Here is a 23,945-nt window from a genome sequence, read left to right on the forward strand (position 1 = left end):
TATTAATTTGGGTTGCCAGGTACTGTGTACAATCCTGTTGTGAGACGAGGCTCACTAGCGTTCACGTCCGTGGCGCTAGGCGCTACGCCTTTGGATTACGTGTCTGTGTTGTGTCTCGCTCTGATTGGCTAGTGGGCGCGGCATAGCACGTGCTGCACAGTGATGCACACTGTGGAATTGGCTCTACGTTTTACGATCGAGCTGTGCCGATCATGATGTTGATTTCTGTTGTGCAGATTTTCGATATTAAAAAGTCAGCTATTAGCGGTGCGACGTTTCGCGATTCCGCGTGGTTCGCTATACATATCGCATAGCTCACTCCACGGGATAGATTCCGTTTCTGTCTCCGTATCTGGATCACAGTTGGATCTAGCATTAGATGGTAGCAGAGCCGACAGCGGTTCTCTGATTTGAGTTGACTTGATTTGATTTGATTTGTGCCAGGCATATTTGGCCTGTTTTGACGTGTTATCCGTGACCAGTAAGGCACAGGTCTGTACAAACAGCAAAGCGCACACCACAAGCGGTGCAATTTCCTCCGACGGACGCGGATTTCCAGCTTCGGTTTTCGGTACGGTATCTTCAGCGAAGAACCGTGCTGTTTCCTTAGCTGTGCAAGAGTTCAAGAGTTTCAGTCGTCGGTGTTCCTCGGTGTAGAGTCTTCAGCGAAGACCTACACTGGTGTCACCGATACTCGGCAAGGATTCAGCGAATCCTAAGCCGTGGGCCACAAGCGGCGAAGCGCCAAAGGGGCGCACGGGACAAGACCAGATCAGACTCCTCCAAACTGGAGTAGAGCACCACTACTGTTGCTACGGCAGTCAGCCGGCACAGTAACAGACTAAAAGCGTGCGGCACAACCGCTACGGAAAAGCGGCAACGCGGGAGCGGATGGTGGAGAAGAAATTGGATCATTTGGATCATTTTCCCTGTGGAACGGACGGTCAACAGGTAGAAAACCGTTATTAATTACGGGATTGGTTAGACGGTAAAATCGTCAATTTTCATTGGTCCGTACTGAGCTGAGCATAGACGCAGGCGGAGTTTTTGCACACGGTGCGCATGTCTGGCCGCTGACCGTGACGTCAGGCAGATATAAAATCTAAGTGGACTAACGTTATTGGTCAGTTATCTGAGCTGTGATTGGTCAAAATTTGAACTGAGTAAATTGAGCTAGCGGACCAATCAGAACGAAGTAAACAACCCGAATGGGGATTTTCCGTTGAACTCGAGTCGTAATGGAAAATTTGACTGAGATGAGATAATTGAGCTCGAAAGTGACCTTTATTTGAAATTGAGTTGGAAAGTGATCTTTAACTTAAAACCGAGTTGAAAAGTGACCTTTGATTAAATTGAGCTGGGAAGTGACCTTTTAACAGAAATCGAGCTGGAAAGTGACCTTTGAGCTGAGTTGAGTTTGGAAGTGACCTTTAAGATCTAAAAGTAACTAACAGTGACCTTTATTGAAACGAAATTGAACCGAGTAATAGTACAGCGATATCGGCAGCCGCAGGAAATTGCTCGTAAATGTGTTCCGAATTGTAAAAGCGGTTTCGAAAAATTGTCTGGAAAGTGACCTTTAGAGCAAAATTCTCGAACTTTTTATCGAAAAAGTGACCTTTAAACGGGACTTAGCCGAAATTTTTCAATCGAAAAGTGACCTTTAACAGGGACTTAGAAAAATTTTGAAAGTACAAAGTGACCTTTAGGACAATTGAATAAACCATACAATAACGTGTGTGTGAGAACAATTGGCAGGGGCGTCAGAGTTATCCGATCAATATGGACAAGGACAAAGAGGAGCCGACATCTAACAGCAGTCAGGGAAGCAGAAGCTCCGCAGCTCACAGCAAGGTGCACCGAATCCGTACAAAAAGGACTTGCACACGTACTCACGTCCAGTTGGACATGAGCGGAACACTCGAGCGCCTAAGGCATTCGAGAAGAAGGATTCGCGAGGCTCTGATAGTACCTATCAGAAGGCGCTCGAGGCGGTCGCCAATCAGGAAAGTTCCAGTGACGACCAGAAGCACACTCCCGCGCCTGCGGCGGGAAGTGAACCGATGAACCAGACAAAGGTCACTGGGGAGGATGGAACCACACAAAAGGAAGTGGAAGCAGTCGGGGCATCACAGCTGGACGCTACCACTGTCGGAATTGACGAGCAGGATAAAAACGTGAACCTGGCTCAGATGGAAGTTGAAAAGACAAAGGTCACTGAAGAGGAACTTGCTGAACTGGGATTGGATGACCTTTCACTGAATGATAAAACCGCAGGCGATGACCTTTGGGCAACTCCAATGGTCTCAGATGATTCGAATGAATCGTACTTCACAGACGATGAAACGACGATAAATATGTCCTTCCAATCAGCGATGAGACAAGCCGACCGTGCTGAAGGGATAACACCTTTCAAAGAAATACCCGAGCATCTCATTGAACGGACACAGACTGGAAAGGTCATAAACGTACGACCGCCGTCACCGAATAGTCCCACAGCGACTCTGAAGATCCGCGTCAAGGATCTGGAGACCGAACTCGACGCCAAGGAACGTCAGGCGATTAAGAAGAAACAGGAATATCATGACAGATTGATGACACTTGAAACCCGATTGTATGAATTGGAACAACAACAGAGCGACTTGGAGAGCGCAGCGGATGAATGGAAAATCAAGTATGAACGACAAAAAGACATTGCGGATGAGTACCTAAAGATAGCAGATGACAGAGAAATGGAAGGTCATCTCGCCGTCAGTGACCTCAATGAAAGCATGTCAGAAGAGTCGGCGGAAAGGTCACGGTACTTAGCCGAATTGAAGGACGAATGTGACCAGTTACGCCAAAAGGTCACCGAAGCAGAGGCAAAGCGGGACGAGTACGCGGCCAACCTTGCGGGCGTCACACAACGCTTAACAAAACTGGCAACGGAGACGTTTAAGCTCAGGAACGATCTGAAGCAGCGAGAGGAAGATATCAGCATTCTACAACATGAGTCGAAAGGTCACCAAAAACGTGCGGATGAAGCAGAAAAGCTACGCAACGACGCAATCAAGGCGATGCGTGAGGTGAGAGACATTTCAGCCACTGAAGGGGAACGCTTGAAAGAAGAAATTAAAAAGGTTAATGACGAAAACGAAAAGGTCACTGCGGATATTCAAAAGGTCACTAAAGAAGGGCTCAAATGGCAAAAGGAAGCACGACGACTGGATACAATGGTTACGACATTAGAGCTGAAGGATAAAGAATGGCAACAACAGATCGCTCAAAAGAGCCAGGAAGTCACAAAGTTGAACACTGAATTGCTCGAGATGACTACTACGGCACTGGCGAAAGATGATGAGTTGATCGCGATCAAGGATCAGTTGAGATCAGCCGCTGGGCAGTATCAGCAACTCGAACATGAAACGACTGAGTTGGTCGAGCACATCAAAAAAATGGAACGGGAAAATGAAAAGGTCACTCAGCAGGAATCTTTTAAACTGCAAGAACACCTACGAAAGGTCAACCTGGAAAATTCCGACTTAAGGAGAGAAAGAGAAGAATTTCATTTGAGAACTAAACGATTGGAAGACGAGAACAAGGCGCTCCAGACGTCCAACAAGCACAAAGATGAACAACTCCTACAATACGGAGTTAAAACGGCAACAGTGGAGTCCCCTCCGCCCAGTTATAGTAAGGCACACGAAACGGGCACGGGCAAAAGCTTCCATTTCGAAATGCCATTACGAACTGGTACCGGTAAAGGAAGCGTGAAAACGGAGCGAAATGGCGAAAAGGTCAATGAGGATAGAGAGCAGTTGTCGGAAGGATACCCACATATGAGCCGGGGCGATCCCTCACAGTTCCCTCCGCACATCGAAACGAACGTCTTTGTCAACGAAGGACGACGGGACGAACAATCTAGTCGGCAAGAACGCCCACGGAAGTCTCGCTATGCAAAGGAGAGGCGAAATACAAACGACGACGAAAGTGGCGAAGAGGAAGAGGATCAGAAAGCGCAATCGGGATTTGCACTAGCAAAGGCGCTCAACTCTATGGCCAGAAAAACGCCACTCGTGACCTTTGATGGCAGTCGTGATACTGTGAATGGCTGGACCAGACTGGTAAAAGATACGCAGAGAACTTACCAGCTCACCGACGATCAGATCATGATCGAGATAGCCAGTGCGGTGAAAGGTCCTGCCAAAACCTGGTTTGAAAGCGAAAAAGATATCGCGTCAGAAGACGGGATCGAATATTCAGTAACAGAATGGATGGACAAATTTAAAGATGAATACGGTGATCGAGATGAAGAAGTCCTAGGCCTACGTGAGGCCTATGCAAGAAAATTCGAATTGGGAAAAGAATCGCTTGACCAATACTATCAAGCGATGATGCGATTCAAAGCAAAGAGAATCATAACCGAAAAACAAGCTGTGGGATTCCTGATTGAAGGATGCCGAGTGGATAACGAACTCTACAAGGCACTGCGTACACAAAAGTGCAGAACGCCAACTGACGTAAAGGACTTCTTCAGACATTGGGCCACCGGCGAAGATAAATATAAAGCGCCTAAAGGTCAACGTAATCAAGATTACGCGACTATCCGCCAAGGCCAAGTTGAAAATGTACCACAACAGAGGATGGCAGCTGCACCAGTCCAGCAGCAAATGGAATACCGTGTGGAGACTCCGGTCAGAGAGGTCACCGAAAGAGTGACCTTTATCGATGGTCAGACGGGACAACCGATAACGTACGCAATGGTAGCGGCAATACAAGCGGCGGCTCAAGTAAGACCGGCACAGCAGAATGTGGTCCCACCGGCACCACAGAACGTGGCCCCTTTGAATACTGGGTTACCACAACAAGGAAATGGATATGGAAATGGGAACTGGAACGGAGGTCAAGGAAACTTCCAAGGTCAAGGTCAAGGCAGCTTCCAGCCAAATAGAAATCAGAATAACTTCCAGCAGAATCAAGGGTCACGAACGGAGTTTAAGTTCCAGATGATTGATGGATGGGTGGCGAACAATGCGCAGATGTGCCAATACTGTATGTATGGCAACCACCAGACCCAAGGATGCAAGTTCGCGAACACACCACCAGAACAGAACCGAACCTGTTTGCCTTTAGAGAATGGCAACGCCTGCGCGACCTGGGTGGTTGGCGCCAAGCAGTGGCAAACGGATACGACCTAATCGCCCAATGGTATCAAGCGAAAGCCAGCTTCCCAAATCAGCAAGGAAACGGAAATTATGGAAACGGAAACGGCGGACAAGGCGGTGGCAATCGTGGCGGTTTCCGTGGCGGCTTCAGAGGAAGGAACAGAGGCTTTGGCCGCGGAAACTACCGCAACGGCGGAAACGGAGGCGGCCAAGGAAACTTTCAACAAAGTGGAGGCGGCCAAAATAATGGTGGTGGCCAGAATAACGGAGGCGGACAAAATTATGTCCCGGTAAATAACGGTGGACAAGGAAACGTGCAAGGAAATGGACAAGGCGCGCAACAAGGTGGGGCGCCGGTTCAGGAAACGGGCAAGATCAGTAGACACCGGTGAGCCTACTGATCGACCCGACCCGAAACCACCGGATAAACGGGGAAGGGAAAGGTCACTGCAGAATGGTACTGCAGTGAACGCGAAGAGTGCAACGGCTATATGGATGCCGCCACAGCAAAGCGAAACGGCTAGATGGATGTCGTCATTGCAAAAGGAAATTGAAACGGCTATAAGGATGCCGTCACGGCAGCAAAACGAACTGGTTATCGGGAAACCAGTACAAGTGGATAAAAGGTCACCGCAGAATGGTACTGCGAGTGGAAACGCGCAACGGGACCAAAGGTCACCGCAGAATGGTACTGCGAGGGGAAATTGTCGTGACGGTAGCGCGACACTGCGAACAGCGCAGCAAAATGAAAGGTCACCGTATTGCAGCGAGGAAGTGTTAGCGCAACGACGCGCACAACGAAACGCAAAGATTCAACAGGCGCTTCTGAATCAAAAGAAACCGCAGAACGACACTGCGCAAGAGGAAAACGAGCAACATGCGAAATTCCGAAAATACTTGGCAGAAAATGATAAAGTGAATGAGTCACGTTGCGACTGTTACGGAGGGATAAAGCCAAAGTTCTGGAATTGCCCAGAGGACGAAGATGAGAAGTTGATAAGGCAAAAATGGATGGAGCACAATACCACTGCAAACAGAAAAGATGAAAGGTCACCTTCCGTAGGAAAAGTCCAAGTGAAAGGTCAAGGAGCGAGTGCGAACGCTAAAAGTCACGGTGAAAGCATTGTGATAAAAGGTCAAGAAACAGACTTGACACTGCGAACAGCGCAGCAAAAGAATAGCGAACTGGCACAACAAAACTCCGATGATTCACTTGTGGATGCAGTAACCCTGCAACGGAAGGAAATATGGCGAAAAGTGGCCTACAGACCGAACGGGAATCACGGGATGTGGATACCCGTAACGCCGAAAGCGAAACAGAAAGAGAGAATGTCTCAAGAAGATTTCTGGGACATGCGAGAACTGCGAACGCAACATGACAGAAAACGACTGGAAGAATTCGTTACCGGGAAAGAAGTCAAAGGTCACCGAACCTTGCTCCAGTATTCAATGCAATTGAATACAAGAATGCACAAGCTGATCTGAATAACCCGCGAAACGCACCGCCGGAAAATAAACCGCTGAATTATGGAGAAAAAGTCCCCATACAAAAGCTGACAGGCGGCGGATTTATTATAAAGCGCAATGAAAGGTCACGGGACTTATCACAAGCATTGTGATAAGTCCCGTGAGAGAAATGAAAACCGCAAAGAGGAATTGATCCACGAGACGATAAACGAATTGACTAAAGGTCACGTGGACAGTACAAAAGCAAATCCGCAAGTGCAGAATAATGAAAAGGCCACCAGTGGTAAAATGGCTGCAGAGAAGCAAGCGGATAAGGAAAAACCGCAGAAATTCTACGATGTCCGAACTGACGTGCCACACAGGATCGACAAGTTGAGGGAGATACTGAAAGGTCATAGCACTCCGGCGAAAGGGCAAGCGCTTCCCGATATGGATCGGGACCAGTATCGTTAATTCCTGTGAAATGCAAGATACACACATTGAAGATTCAAAACGGAAAATTGCCCAAAAGAATTGAAGCGTACACTCACGAAGTGAAAGTGGGAGACATAAAGGTCAACGCAATGTTGGACACCGGCGCTGAGACGTCGCTGATCAGCAAACCGTTTTGCGAAAAGAATGGACTGCACATGCTCCCATTGCCACCAGACAGATTGGTGAAGATAAACGGAATTAGTGGAACGTCAGGATTCCTGGTGACACATTACTGCGTAGCACCAGTGACCTTAAGGAAAAAGACTAGTGAACATTCATTTTACGTCCGACCGAAGTGTGACGATGTACAGGTGCTACTGGGATTCGACTTCTTGGAGAAGAAGTTCGTATTAATGGATAATGAAGGCGAAGAAGAGAAAGAAGACGACCCGAAACCGATCGCTAAAGTTCAAGTCGGAAAGGTCACCGAACTTGTACAACAGACGGGAAATGCTCAAACGGTTAATAAAACGCTAATCCCAGTACCAGAGGCACCGGGAAAGGCAAATGAAATGAAGACGAAAAAGGAATTGTCACCATTTGAGCAGTTGAAATTGATCCAACAGGAGATTGAAAACACACTAAACCGGACAATGCTGACACAAAAGGGAAGAGAAAAGATCATCCCAGTACCAGAGGCACCGGGAATGACGAGAGTGCAGCAGAACGAGACTAGCCAACGGACAATCCCGGTACCAGAGGCACCAGAGAAGAAAAGTGAAAGTGGAGATGTCCAAAAAGTGAACGAGAGGAAAAAGGAGCCGCTTGCGCCAGACACGGATGGGGCGATCATATTTCTCCCGGACGGGAGAAGTATGATCGCAGATAACTGTGAGCGAGGAGCCACAGAAAAAGAATGTGTTGAAAAAGTTATCCCAGTACCAGAGGCACCGGGAACGAAGGATGAAAGGTCACCAGTTGAAAACTTGGCGTCAGAGCTGGACCCGAAAAACGTCAGCAAGACCTTTTTCGAACCACGATCTGCTACCGAAAATGAAATCGAAGAAAAAGATTTGCAGAGAGTACCAGAGCGTACCCCGAACTTTTTCGAACCTCGATCTGCTACCGAGAATGACGAAAGGTCACCAGCACTTGGAGAGATAGCTGCCACACAGAAAGAAGCGACAGCCGCAGCGAAACAATCGCTTATACCTAACACAGAGTGGGCAAAGCCTATCCCAGTACCAGAGGCACTGGGAGTAAAGTCGGCTGAAGTAGGAAAGGACAAAAAGAGTGAAAGGTTACGGATATTGAGACGAATAGCTGAAGAAGAACAGATGTTCGCGAGCGAAATCCGCAACAAAGCGCTTGAACAGTTGAAAGGTCATCAACTGAACAATGAAACAGAGATTATTGAACTATCCTCCGACGAATCCAGTATAACAGAAATCGAATGTGAGCAGAAAACCACAACACAGGAGAAGGTGGTTGCTAACCCGCAAATGAGTCGAAGGATATTAACTCCAGAAGAACGAATGGGGAGCTGCGGACACGGTTATTACGAGGATCCGTGCAGAGTGCAACCACAATGGGAATGCACTGAATGTTGCCAAAACGCTTCCCAAGATGACCTTTCAGAATGGCCGAGATGTAACGCCGCACTGGCAGATCTTAAAGGTCACGTCCAAAAAGAAGTGAAAAGCATTATGCGGACAAACGAAATGTGGAAGCCACACATTGAGCGGTATCATTGGAGCAGATATCGGACTTGGCTGTCATGTGTGAAAAATTTCATTACGGGGAGAGGAAAATGGCTGAACCATTGGCAGCAACGTATGGATAACGGAATCCAAGATCCTCTTGACCCGGTATCAACTGAGCGAAAACTTGAAAGAGAGATAGACTCAATGAACGAGGAAGTACAGCTATGGGAAGAAGCGAGAATAGAATTGTTCTGGGACTTCCGCATAAATCACATGTACAAAGGTCAAGGGAGAACAGTTATCTTTCCAACGGGACTCGGTACACCGGTATATGAGTCAGTAGTGGTGTTCTGCAAAGCACTAAAAGAAGATAACTGGGATATATTTGATAAATATTGGACGAAATTTGAAGCGGAGATTCCTATATTCGACATAAAGGAAATGCGAGAGTTGCAAGTAACCCGGAAAAGAAGGTTACCGGGGTTGATGATAAAAAAGAAGGTGACCTTTGCACCAGATCCAGATGGAGTGGAATACCCAGAACGAGGCGGTGATACATGGTGCATGTATGAAACGATTCCAAGTGACGACTGGGTCACTGAAGAGCTGATGGCAAATTGCGTTTTCGTTGGTCCTAAACGACCTAAAGGTTATGAAACAGTCCAACAGGAGGAAGTTGATAACGTGACTGCAAAAGAAACAGAAAAGGAGGAAACGGCCAAAGAAATAGCTGAAGGAGGCTCGAATGAAACAGAAGAATCGCATACATCGGCCTTCAATATCGCACAGATGCTAACGGATAGAGGCGAAATGTGGAAAAAGTTCAAAGAGGAAGTTGAGAGGATATCAAATGAACAGCAGAACCCAGTAACTGAGGCAAAAAACGGGGAAAGGTCACTCGACAACGGTGAGGAAGGTCCGCCGGTCGAGTTGACCGAAAAGCCATTAAAGAACCTTGAAAAGATTGACGATTTGGAAAGGTCAAAGCAGGTGGAAGAAAGGTCAAACTCCGACCAATCAGAAAGGTCGCCAACAAGAGTACGGGTAACAAGGTGCTATCCGAGAATCGCCGCACGAAATGGGCGAAAGGCAAAGGAAGCGGACAAACCTCTGCTCAAAAATTCGAAAGCGAAAAAACTTAGCGATTCGCGAGAAAACGGAAGTGACCTTTCATCAGATGATGAAGGAGTTGATGAGCGTCCACTTGAAAAGGCTGACAAAGGTCAAGCCGCTGCACAAGAATACGAGAGCAGCGATTCGGACTCGGAATGGACGAGTTCAAGTGATAACTCAACGACTTCGGAAGATTCAGGTGTAAGTGACCTTTCAGAACAAGAGGACTTAATGGATCTAGATGAAGATGACGAAGTGGACGAAGAAAAAGAAAGAGAAATTAAAGTCAGAAGATTGAAAGTGGAAAAGGCTAGAATGTCGAAAGACGTGATTAAAGTCTACAGTGACCAAAGAATTAAATTGAAACCGTCAAACTGCACACGGGTAAAGGTCAAGATGGGAAAATATGCACCGGCTCAAAACAAGTTGATGTTTACACCGGTCCCACAAATCGAAACTGATGTACAACCGTTGGCGGGAGTGACGGATCATAGAGGAAAATACTTTGAAATCGTCATTGCGAATCACAGTAGCAAATATCAAATTGTGAAGAAGAATCAACTTCTTGGATACGTCGAACCGTACGAACATATGGAAAATGTAAAGGTCAACGCTGGGACAGTAAAGAACGTGCTCGAGGACCCAGAGGTGGACGATACGACGAAAGCTGAATTGACAAAGATAATTGGAAATTTGAAACTGGGACCCGACCTAACTGAGGAACAGAAGAACGACGTGTATAACGCGTTCTGGGAATTCTGGAAGGTCTTACCGACATCAAAGAAACCGTATGGAGATGTGAAAGGAGTCACTCAAGTTATCGATACGGGAGATGCGAAACCAGTTAAATGTAACCCGGCCAGAACGAGTTGGATAGGCCGCGAATTCATAACGAAGCATATCGAAGAGATGCTGGCACAAGATGTAATTGAACCGTCAGATGCCGAGTGGAGCTTTCCAGTCGTGCTTGCTGTGAAAAAGAACGGCGACGGAACGATGGGGACCAGATTTTGTGTCAACTACATCATGTTGAATAAGTTAACGAGAAAGAACAATTACCCGTTACCGAATCCGGACGAGTTGCTTGATGCGTGTGCAGGCAATTAGTATTACGGAAAAATGGACTTGCAAAGTGGATTCTGGCAGATCCCAATGGATCCAGCGTCAATCAACAAGACGACCTTTGTAACGCAAGATGGAATGTATCGATTCAAAAGGATGCCATTTGGAGTTTGCAACGGACCAGCAACATTCCAACTGTGCATGGATAAAGTACTGTCGAAAGCGAAAAGAAAAGGCTGCGTTTTCGGGTACATTGACGACGTTATCTTCGCCGGAAAGACTTGGGCGATCTTCATGCAAAATTTGAGAAACGTCTTAATGAGTTTAGTTGAAGCGGGATTCACGATAAAGCCGACTAAGTGCGAGTTTGGAATGAGACAAATGGGTTTCTTGGGACATATCCTCAGTGAAGACGGAATCAGAATGGATCCTGAAAAGGTCACCGCAGTCTCAGAATTCAAACGACCTCAAACTGAACGACAATTAAGGTCATTCCTTGGACTGGCGAACTATTACCGCAAGTTCATAATGGGATACGCACAGAAGACCTGCCATTTGTATGAACTACTGAGACAAGATAAACAAGTGAAGAAGGACTGGACAAAGGTGCATGAAGAGGAATTCAACAGTCTGAAACAACTGTTATGCGAAGGTCCAGTATTGGCAAAATTTGACCCGGCAAAGCCGACCGTTATTGAATGTGACGCGAGTAAAGAAGGAATTGGAGCGGTGCTGTCACAAGATGGACATCCAATCGCGTATGCGAGTCGCGTTCTGCATGGAGCGGAGAGAAATTACGGTGTAACGGAATGGGAATGTCTGGCAGTGGTCTTTGCTGTCAGAAAGTTCAAGCCATTCATTGACTATGCGGAATTCACCGTAAGAACGGATCACCAGGCGCTGACCAACCTATTGAGGTCGGAAACGAATAAAGTTGGAATGAACCCGCGTTTGACGAGATGGGCAATGGCGCTGCAAGGTCACCAGTTCAAAATCGAGTATAAGCCGGGAAAGTATTGTGACAATGCGGACGCGTTATCAAGAGCGCCGATCGAAGGGCCAACGTGTCACGAAGAGGAATTTGATGAAATCCCAAACTTCGAGGACTACAAGAAGGAGTTTGACACAAAAGAACCAGCGATTGAAATTGGTCAGTTGTTCTTGCAGATGGTGGAACAGCGAGAAAAACGATTAAAGGTCACCTCAGCTACGGCGAACGAGTCGACTGAAACAGAAGCAAAAGTGAACCGAGTTAAAAGTTGGTTGCCTACCGTTAGTGACTTAAAGGTCACCGGACTCGCACCGGATATCGAAGCTCATAATGGAAAGGTCACCGGACTTGACGGAACGGTAGAAATTCGGGATGACCTTTGGGAAACAGACAAAGTAGCAAAGGCGTTGAATGAGTGTCCGATAAAGTTGTTGAGATTCCCAAAACAGATGAAAAAGAGATATAAACCGTTACCGCGGTGTAGGGTCATCAAAGATTGGAATGAACTCAGTACGGCGACAGTCCGCATTGTCAACCTGCAAGGTGATGAAGAAGAGGAAGACGACTCGAACTTGCAGTTGCGCAATAAACAGTTGAAAGATCCCCATCTGGCAATGATAATAGATGAACTGGAACATCTACCAGATGCTGAAACGAGATCGAAATTTGAAGTGCATTACCAGTTATGGAATGGCATACTGTACCGAGTAAAGGATAAAAATGGGAAACTTGAAAGGTCATATGTGGTGCCGTTGTCAATGCGAAGAGCGATAATCCACGCATTGCACGACGAGAAAGCGGCAGGACATTTGGGATTCGAAAAGACATTGACAGCAATTCGACTGAGATATTATTGGGATCGAATGAGTACAGATGTAAAGAATTATATAACTGCCTGTCAGGGATGTCAGTTTCGTAAGACACCGAGGAAATGCCCACCCGGGAAATTGCAAGAGATAAAGGTCGGACATCCGTTCTTCCGGGTCTACGCGGACTTGAAAGGACCATTGCTACCGACGAAGAAACGAGGATATAAGTATATAGCGGTGTTCATCGATCAACTGACGAAGTACGTGATAGCAGTACCGATGAAAACGGCAACGGCCAAAGAGTTCGCAAAAGTGTTCGTGAAGCACGTGATACTAGTACACGGAGCACCGCACATTCTGCATACAGATCGCGGACGGCACTTTACAGCTGAAGTGTTGACAAAGGTCACCAATGTGTTTAAGATTAAACACACATTTGGAACAGCATATCATCCAGAAGGTCAAGGCCAAGTTGAAAGACAGATGCAAACTATTGCGGATGGCTTGGCGCAATACTTGAAAGCGGGAAATGAAAGAAAGTTCAATAAGTACCTCCCATATGTCATTTCGGCGATGAACAGAGTCGTACACGCCACGACCGGATATTCAGCATATTATATGCTGCACGGCAGAGAAATGACAATGCCGGAGGATGTGGTCACAAAAACGAATATCCCAGACGATTATGGGACCCCAGATGAATGGGTGGAGACCATGAAAAAGAATTTGACCTTTGCCGAAGAGGTGGCGAGATGTAACATCAAAGATGCGTATGAAAAGAACGCGGAAATCTATAACAAGAAGAAATCGGAACCGAACTTCAAAGTCGGCGACCTCGTGTTGATACGACTCCCAAAGGATACGAAACAAGGAAAGAAAGAGAACCAATCGGACTTCAAATCGAAATATGACAAAGTATGGAAGATCATTAGCTTCCCGCGAGCAAACGAAGCGGAGGTTATTGAGCAAAACCCAAAGAAAGAAGCGGACTTGAAGGTGGTTTCGATTGATCGCTTGAAGTTATGGCACCCGCCATTGCCGGATGACGACGCAGAGCTTAAGCCCCAAAAAGAGACTCTTTTCGAACCACCTCCGCTACCCGAAACGGACGAAGCTCGGATGAACAAGAGTGAAAGCGAAGATAAACCAATAAAGAAAAGAGGAAGAAAAAGGAAAGAAGATAAGGATTTTGAAACAGCAGTTACAATCAAGTTAAACACAGAAGCTGGAAATTTGGCAGAAAGGTCACCAGGAACTGAAGATGAAGTAGCCGAACGCGCTTCGCAAAAAGAACTTGAACCGAACCAAGATCCTTTTTTCGAACCACGCACTGCTACCGGAGACGTCGATGACCTTTCGAAACGGCAGACAGGCGCCGAGATATCAGAGCGCGACCCGAAATTTTTCGAACCACGCACTGCTACGATGAATGATAATGACCTCATAGAAACGAGAAAAGAGGAAATATAGGCGGTCAAATCAAAAGCTGAACAATTGGGCCGTGATATAGCGAAAGCCATCGAGGAGAGAGAGGCCAAACAGAAGAAAAAGAAACTGACTCCTACAGAATTGCTGACCCAGAAAGGTGAAGTTGAAGATGCGGCCGACAAAGAACTCCTTGATCGGATAACTAAAGGACGCAAAGAAAATTAACCCACATAAATACGAATAGGGGGTTTTACTTCACTAAAAATAGGAGTTGGGAAGGTGTAAAAAAGTTACCACCGCTATGAGAGCTAATTAATATTGTTTCATCATTACAGAAGGTAGGCCAGTTAATGGACAGATTGGAACGACAAAACTCAGATAATTCTGATTCGGAAAGTATTGGAAATCCGTTAAAGACATCGACCCCCAAAAGAATGGAAGGCGAGTACAGCTATGACACCTCATATGGTGAGGAGTCGACGTCGTCAGTAGGAACGGTGCAGAACGAACCTGGGACAGCCCAAGGAGGACCTTATGGTGGCCCAGGGTATTATGGGTATCCTGGACAGCCGACGAGTTACCAAGACACAGTTAATTGGGTGCACCACGGCTCAACTGCCGGAACCCAGTATACAGAACAACCGATGCATAATGCCCCTTATCAGACGTACCCGGGATTGTATACCTCACCGATGGGACCACCACAGATGATGATGGGACCGGCAAGAATGCTGATGCCGCCACCGCAACAGACTACACCAAGTCGATTCATGGGACACGGCGGATTCAGCGGAATGTTAGCGACTCCAGTACAGTCACAAAGGGCATCTCCGATACTACCACCGTTTCCAGAAACGGGAGGTTTGTCATTGTCGGATATTGGAGCACCCCGCTTGAGATCACCGCAGCAATTGGGAGCGCAACGACTTCACAGGAACTCGCCACAAAAAGGAGCGAGGCGAGGAGGAAATAGGTTCGACTCACCACGACCGCGAGGAGTACTGCCGTCGCTGGGCCCAAACTTGGAGCAGGTCGGACCAGATGGTCTGCGGGCAACGCCCCCGGGCGAACCAACGGTGCACGATTACTCACCGAAACTTCCGTTGGACATGAAAGAAGACGATGCGCGACTGAACGTGATAGTGGGCAACGAAGAAGGACTGACAGCTGCCGATACAGCGGCCATTGGGGACTTTAACCGAATGTGCCGGGATCTCTATAGAATCCACATGCGAGTCGAGGACGAACATGCATTCTATGGAAGGTTGATGAGTCTGGACGCGATCATTGAAGCAGTCCACATTGCGATGAAGGAAAAGACTAAAAGCATCGAAGTGAAACGTAAAGAGTTGGCGATCAGAATCGCCTCGATGAAACAGTACCATCCGGCTCTAACCAACAGAAAATGGCCGCCGATGATCGAGAAGATACAGATATTCTTTAAGACGATTCCCAAAGAAAGGGGACCCCCAGCAAGCAGTGCGGCGGGGCCATCACGGACATCAGTCGAAGCACCAGTAGAGGAGATGTCGGACAGTGCTCTCCTGGAAACAAAGAGAAAAATCGAGACAGAATTAACCGAACGGGCAGAAAGGTCACGGGCCAGTTCAACCGCAGGATCAGTACGCGGACGTACCAGTTCGGTTACAGAGCCGTCTAGCGGGACCGTAAAAAGCGGAAAAAGAGTAAGGTCACCGACGACAAGTCCAAAAGAAAGTGACAAGAAGGAGCAGCGGACGAAAAAGGTCACGACGAGTAAAGCACCGATCCCAGTGGATAGAAAGAGTGCACCACCCACGCCGCCGGATCCTGAAGCTGCTTCAGTTCGACTTCCGAAGTGCCGGACTTTTACAGTTAAATACACTGGAACTGACCATAACGAACGAAAGGTCACCGCTCGGATAGTCGATAAAAGAACGAATAAGGAGATTGATTCATAAAATCCCCTAGCGGACAAGTCAGTCAAAACTGAAATTGGAGAAAGGGCAAAGACAGAAGTCCATGAGGCGTTACAGTTCATTCCCCCGGAGGAACGCCATAATCCGTGAGTCCTTATTCAGATGATGAAGCACGTGGTGTCCAAAGTTGCGGTCGAAGAAAACGCATGGATCCGTATTAAGGTGGGCACAAATGACGACCACTTAGCATATACATACACAGTGGACGGGAAATTGCTGACGAAAGAGAGAATTCGGCCGAAACCAACAGCAGACCCAGACCCGAGTAGGCGAACATTAGACGATTACGAATCAACCCTGAAGTACACCGATGGAACAAGCAGGAAAATGACGCTAACACTCCACTTCGGCGATGGAACAACGGATTGCATAACCGCAGTAATCGTCGACCCGATAACGGGAGATCCGATCCCATACGCTCCATGGGATGCGTCAGAAGAGAGTGCCGAACACGCCAATCGGGCAGCACTCGAACAGCTGTGGAACTTGATACCAGTGAGCGAACGTCAAGATCCTCTGATTCAAGCGAATACGCTGATCAGGATGATGCGGCATCGAGCGGAGATGGATGAAGCCCATTTCCGACTTACGAGGAAAACGGAAAACGGAGCGTATAAAACGGTGTTTTATGACGCGAAGAAAAACCCCCTGTGGAAGATCGTAACACAAGCACCGGCTAAAGAAACACCACATTTGGAAATTCAGGCCCAAAACCCGGCACAAGAAAGTGGAGCCGGAGAGATGGCAGAGGCCTCCGTAGCCGAAAAGGCAGGAACGGAGAGTACCTGGAGACCATCGAAACTGGACGAATCAGAAGACGAGGAAGCTAACGATGATTCGGCAGAGGAACAGGCCGATGAAGACGACGACATGGCCGAGGAAGATATTCAGCCTTCAAAAGTGGTCGTTAAACCGAGAAAAGCGGCTAAACTAGAAGAGGCCATGAACCGTGAGAAGGTCAAGAAAGGCGACTTCCTTAAGAAACGGAAGGAAGAAGAAGATAAGACGAAAAAGAGTGGTGATGAAAGCGAGAGCACAAGCACCCGGAAGACAAAGGGAGAAAGAAAGAAGAAAGACGAACCGTCGTCCCATGATGTCGAGATATTGGACGAATCAGTCGGTGAAGTGGAAGAAAGGTCATCTGTACCTATTATTCCTAAGAAATTCGTTATTGAATCGGCTACATCAAAATCAAAGGTCACCGAGCCTGAGCCGTCAACATCCAAAGGAAAGCTCATAGCTGTGAAACAGCTTGTTCCAGTCGTCATCTCGGCATCTACTACGAAAGAGCGTAGGGAAAAGGGAACGCGAGAAAAGGCAAAACGAGAGACGTCTCGTGAATCGGAAGCATCGGAAGTGAGCCTTCCAAGTACTTCGACGGTTAGTACGAGGTCACACACGGACCCGAAAACGATTAGACCCAGAACCGCGGAGCCAGGAAGCCTAGCGGAGGCTCTTGAGAGAGGGAAAAAAGCAAAGAGCGAACCCGCAAAGTTGAAAAAGAAAGGAAAAGAGGCCATGAAAATCGACGCATTGGCAATGGCCACTTACATCGAACCGGACGGTGACAGTGAACTTGATTACTCGGGCGATGAAGCGGAATTCGAAGATCCAGACAGCGATAATATGACCACGATTGACGAAATTATTGATGCGTTCAACGGAGCGGAGAAGAACTTTACACGAATAAGAACCACATCAGTAACGTCGAAATTCAGAACGGGTTTAAAGAAATATCTGAGGAAGGATAAGCACCGTAGTTTTACCAAACAGAAGTTCGATGTGGTATTGGAATACGCTAGGAATGCGGGAAAACTTCTCCAGAAACATCCGAATTTCGCGTATAAGGCTAAACTATTCAGACCGTCAAGCTCGGATAAATCGCTGACGACTCCAAATGAAGATACCGCAATGCGAGTAGAAAGGGCAATCGCGGGAATGACAAGCCCGTTGGGGTCAACGAGTCACCGGATCAGCCAATACATCAATGCAGTCTGGAACGACGGAAAAGGGATGATAAAGGAAATCGATACGGCCACTGAACGTGTATTGCCAAGGCTCATAAAACAGAATATACTTTCAACAACGAACGCGCATAAAGGATATCCGATCCGATACACGAGAGTAGGCCTGATACCGCCGGAAAAACAAGTCCACTGTAACATGTCAGACAGCCAGGAGACGGAAAAAGTGCCATCGAGTGGAGACCCGACAACTCCCATACTGAATCGGATCGCACAGTTGACAGCTGAGGAAGGAACCGTACGGGTTAAAGCACAAGTACCGAAAGTGTCGAAAAAGAAGGTACCCATGGATTTCGAATCAGAGGAGAGTGACGACGACACCTCTGCTGTCCGTGCCTCTGGAACGCCTCTGGAACCGGACACAGAAAAGCCTAAAGGTCAAGAGACACCAGTAACTGCGACGGAAGAAATTCAACCGAAAGGTCACGGGACTTCAGAAAAACGGGAGAAAGAAAAGGTCATGCTCCCGATGGACAAGGCAGCGGCAGAAGCAGAGGCAGCCTCCGCGCGACAAGTGTATCAGAAATCATTGTTCGCACCACTGAAGGATGCCTTCGAGAAAGAACGGTCGAAGTCGGCGGGCGAACTGGGAGGTCATGAGACTTTATCACAGGAAGAGAAAACGGTTGAACCGAAATCTGCCCAGTCGTCATCAGGCTCGTTGGCAAAATTGAAGATAGATGAACAGGCGACTGATGCAACGGACTCGGCAAAATCCCCCCAGAAAATGGAAGCCAAAGAGGCGACAGATTATTCGCTCGGAGCGCCGTTAGATGTGAATAATCGGACATGGAACGAAGTCCAAGCTGCACTCCAGAGTATTCGAGAAAAAGAAATGCTCGGCACCGACCTTAAAAGACAAGTTGCAGTAAACTCGAATGGAAGATCGTCACTAAATATGACCGAACGAGTCCTGAAACGGGCATATAAGGAAGGAAGACTGGGATGTAAATATAACAAAGATAACAAAGTCATCTACTATCTTCCGAAACAGGGCACGGAACGCACACCCAGACTGAAAATGGAACTGGAGGCTTGGAAAATAGCCATTACAGATGTGGCTTTGGACGCCATTGGCGGCACCAATGGAGCGTCATGGGGTGACCTTTCGAATTTTATGGCCGTCCATTATGAATTGGGAGAATTGAATATTGAGAACGATAAAGAATGGATCAAGAACGCCGTTGAAGCATTGATTGCAGATGACGTGCTTCATATCAAACAGGATGGCCGAATTGACTTCAAACCATATCAACCGCCGGCGAAGGAGTCTGAGTGAATGGGATGCGTGTAATATGCAGCGAGTAACGAACCCTGCATATTACAGAAAAAAGCATAAAATAGTTAAAAACGAAAGAGAAAAGCATTACGGGAAATAAGAACGAAAAGGTCAACTTCAGAAATAGCGACGATAAGACTAATAGAAAAGGTCACAGTAGTCAGAAAGTGCTGATAACGTGACAAAGGTCACCACGTTACAGCGATAGAAAGGGAGGGCAGCATGAGCTAGGAAAGTCTCAGCTCAGTAACGGAATAGGCGTAAAAATGCTAGAGAAGCCTTGATAATGGATAAGATGGAACAGATTAAGGTGGAAAAATTACTATGACGGATTGTTTTCTGATTGTAGATTCAAAACGGAGAAAATGGCACAGAAAGGTCAAGCCACTCCTAAAAGCTCGGGATCCGCATCGGAGATAAACAGATCTACGGGCTATAACCCTAAATGTCCGGACTGTTTACGGAATAACAGAAAAGTCGATAAGAAGTTCCCGTGCTACACATGTGTTCACAGGTTGGGGGACCCACACATCGTCTCACTCGTGGGACTTATGGAAGCTAAACGCGGGAACATGGATGTCTTTCGAAACCTCATCAGCGCGAGGAATTACGGCAGCATCCCAGTTGAAGAACGAATGCTACTGGAGGATCGTTACCGTGAAGCGATCCAGAATAACGAAAGCGGCTGGGACAAGACTTTGGAGCCGTTGAAATGCCCACAAACGGACGCATACCGAAAGAAATTCGAGGAGGAACAGGAGAAGATGCGGCGGCAACAGCTGGAGGATGAACTCCGGGCGAAGATCAATGCGGCGAATCAAAAGGCGAGCGAACAGGCCGCACGAGAGGCGCAGCCCAATCCGTCGAGTTCGACTGTACCGACAGCCGGCCTCAATGACGACGAAGCACAGCTGATACGCCAGTCGCTCATCATTCAAATCGACACGCTGACGAGTGATCCGGCGGCCATGCAACAAGACCTATTTGATGCGCTGTTACGGGAGAAATTGAGACTGCAGAAGGGTTTCGCCCGGCACCATACATAAAGAAAGCAGTCGAAGAACGTATGGAGGAGTTGCGTAAATCCCGCCAGAACGAGAGTAACGTTCTCCAGGCGCTCAGAGGATTTAGACGAGATGACGTGTTTACACGACCCCGTTCGCCTCCGCAGAGGGAAAGGTCACGCGGACATTCACGCGAACACGAGCGGACTTCTGAAAGACGAAGCGAAAGGTCACGTGAACACTCCCGGGAAAGGACACGGGATTACCACAGCGAAAGGTCACGCGAACGTTCTCACGACAGAGATTATCGTGGCGGAAGAGGATGGGTACGCCATGGAAACGAGATTACCGAGACAAGCATCCAACGAAAAATTGATACGGCAAAGATTTTAGCAGCGACTAGAGGACGCGAAGAACAACGGCGTGCGGAGTCATACCGCACAGAACCTGAAAAGAAAGGTCATCAGGTGCCGATGGAGGTTGGATTCCGTAACCGCAACGTTAGAATGTCTACACCCGAAAGGTCATGGGACAAAAGACGCGAACATACGCGAAATCGAACGCCAGACCCACAAGATAAACGATGGCAGGAAAGAGCCAAGTATTATGCGGGTTTCGAATCTGGCGCCAGTAAGAGGTCATCGAGCGCAGAAAGGGAAGATTCACCCCCGAAATATCAGCGAATGGAGTCTATAGTCCATGTAGTGGATCCCATCGTGAGCGCAGTACAGGAAGATGACACGATGGAAGGGCCTGGCTCAGTCGCAGAAGCACCTGTGGCGCAAGAAGATGACATGATGGAAGGGCTCGGTTCAGCCGCAGAAGCATCTCAAGATAACGTGATACACCGAAGAAATGTGGTCCTTGATAGTGACCCCCAACCATCCACATCGACGGGTGTTGAACCGCTGCAGAGCGGACGACGCGAACAAGAAAGTCGGCGCGAACCGGAGGAACGTCGCGAAGTTGATCGACGAACGACTTCCAGATTCAATAACCGACACCCCGACACAATCGATATGGTATACGATATGCGCGACACTGATGAACAAAAGACAGAAATTTGCCGATATATGGGGATTGAAGACGATTCGGCGGATGCGAATAAGATCCACACAATTCTGAATCAGCTGCGTCAATTTTTATTCGATTCGGGCTACGCGAAACAAATTAAAGAGGGAGTGGAACAAGGAACTTTCCGTCAATTATACATTCCCCGTGACTCAGCAAGGGATTGTTATCTCCCCATCCGACGAAACGGATTACATAGCCTTTTGGATTTGAATTTGTTGGACGTGCCACTGGATACGACTGACCCAATCGGGATGACTCAATTCTATTATAGAGATTATCCCGAACGACAGAAATATGTGGCTCAGTTTGTTTTACGACACGTGAATCCAGCCTTCAAGCTGCTTGCAGCAAGAGCATCGATAGGATTACAAGTGGATCCTAAAGACCATGCCGCAAGAAGGATGGGGCAAAAAGTCTTTGCTGCACGGCTGGCACATTATAAGACACAGAACCACTTGGTATCTAACACTATGAAGGATGACATTCCACCGCTCTTCCGATCTCACGTGGCGAAATTGGGCGAACCCATGGAACATGTTGGAATAGCCCATACGGCGAGAAAGGCGCTGAAAAAGTGTAAGATACGGATGGAAAAGGGCAGTCTTACACAATGCCACGCCTCCCAGGTAGAAGAGAGGATTAATAAGATCAAAGACACCATGGGAAGTGACTACGTCGAACCTTTTGACGGAGTTGAAATGTACATCGACGAATTCCTTGTAAAGAAAAGCGATCGCCGCCCAGAACGCGCCCCTAACCAGATTGGACGACGTGGCCTACGGAACCAGCAGCCTCGGGAAAATCTCGCCGATGTACAACGTCGACTAGCAGATGACCCCGACAATCGAAGACTGCGGTTGGAAGAGAATGACGCACGCCACCGGGTAGAGGCGGTTAAACGCAGTCGCCAAGGGAAGGGTCGCGGTCAGCGAGAAGTTGACCCGGAAAAGGTCATGGAAGTTGATTCAACGGAACCGATTGACCGAACGTCTGACCGTAATCAACCAGAAAGTGCTAAGAAACGCCCGCCAAGAGATGGCGAGGACGATTCAGATGCAATGGAATAGTGATGATCGCTAGGATCTCACTATTAAAAGGGCGTCTACGGCATATGTCGGTACGTCAGAAAAATGAAACAGGGTGTCGTATATAAGGGCGTTATGACTTGTTCACATAAACTGTATTCGTGTATTGTTGTTTTCAGCGTTTATAGCACAGAATTGTCCGAAAGAAATCATATGGAGCATCTATTGGGGTTGAAATTGATTCGGTCTATAAAGCCGGCCCCAAGGGAGTTGTTACGGCAATTAGCCGGCTCTCCTCTTTAAGCGATTCAGTGTTTTAAATTTGCAAGAGAAACTACGGTAGTCAAGCCGGATCTCTTGAATACGAAAGTGGGCCACAAGCGGCGAAAAAGAGAAAGACAACAGGTGGAAATATTAATGAGGTAAACTTGATGCGGCAGTCAGCCGGCCTCATTAGAGTTGCTACGGTAAACTATGCCGGCAATCTCTCCGAGCGACCCAGTGTTAAAAATCAACGAGAGAAATAGCGGTAACCAAGCCGGATCTCTCGTACCGAAGTTTGGCCACAAGCGGCGAACAAGAGTCAAAGATTAAAAGTGGAAGCGTCGTGGGGTAAATTTAATGCGGTAGTTAGCCGGCCCCATCAGAGATGTTACGGTAAACTATGCCGGCACTCTGGCCGCCCGAGGCATATTGAAGTTGGATGTGCGACGGAAAGGTCAAAGTGAAAGCCTTACCAGGGAGGCAAGCGAAGAAGTGCTTGAAAGTCGTTAAAAATCGGCTGAGTCCCTCCATGACCTTTAATGGAAGTTTTAAATGAAGTCGGATGACCTTTGGAATTACTAATGTCCAACCGAGTCACCGTATTAGAATTCAAGTCGCATGACCTTTTTCGGACCATTAACCCAAAACGAGTCGCACATCTCAACGGATCATCTTAACAAAGGATGACCTTTACCAGGGAGGAAGCGAACTATGCTTGTCTATATGACGTCCCTCCATGACCCTTATTGGATCTCACTTTGAAGTCGTACAATTGATACGCACAATATCCCAAAGATGAAGCAGTATTCCTAAGTCGTACTTGATACGCACCTGATTCTCAAGTGGATTGTGATTACAAGTCGCATTACGGATGCGCGGACTTGCTCAACAGAGCGGAATGGGCCAAAGTGCGGAAAACGGTGGACAGGACCTGTGACCTTTACGAGTCAGAAATGGAGGATCCTAGTCTACATTTGATTAATACTTTTGTTGATCTTTTTAACTGATGATCTGTTTTGTATTAGAATTGATATGGAATAGTATTTTTATAAATGGATCTCTTTATTCACATCGTATTAAATGGAATTGTGCCTTATGGAATTGATGTGATAAATGAGAATTTGATGTTTTCGAGCACGCACAGACACCGGCGACCGTCGTTTTTCGTGGATTCGGGAGTGTGTCC

The 23,945-nt window shown here is 47.4% G+C and overlaps 1 protein-coding gene across 1 annotated transcript; it reads left to right on the plus strand.

The window, feature by feature from the left end:
- Positions 1-425: 425 nt before the first annotated feature.
- Positions 426-20,798, plus strand: LOC129596326 (uncharacterized). Its single transcript, XM_055493565.1, has 2 exons — positions 426-951; positions 19,742-20,798. The coding sequence occupies exon 2, from the start codon at positions 19,758-19,760 to the stop codon at positions 20,436-20,438; it is 681 nt and encodes a 226-aa protein (XP_055349540.1). The 5' UTR covers positions 426-951; positions 19,742-19,757; the 3' UTR covers positions 20,439-20,798.
- Positions 20,799-23,945: the final 3,147 nt, after the last annotated feature.

Source organism: Paramacrobiotus metropolitanus, unplaced genomic scaffold (assembly GCF_019649055.1).
Source record: "Paramacrobiotus metropolitanus isolate TYO unplaced genomic scaffold, Prichtersi_v1.0 Parri_scaffold0000088, whole genome shotgun sequence".
Lineage (NCBI taxonomy): Eukaryota > Metazoa > Tardigrada > Eutardigrada > Parachela > Macrobiotidae > Paramacrobiotus > Paramacrobiotus metropolitanus.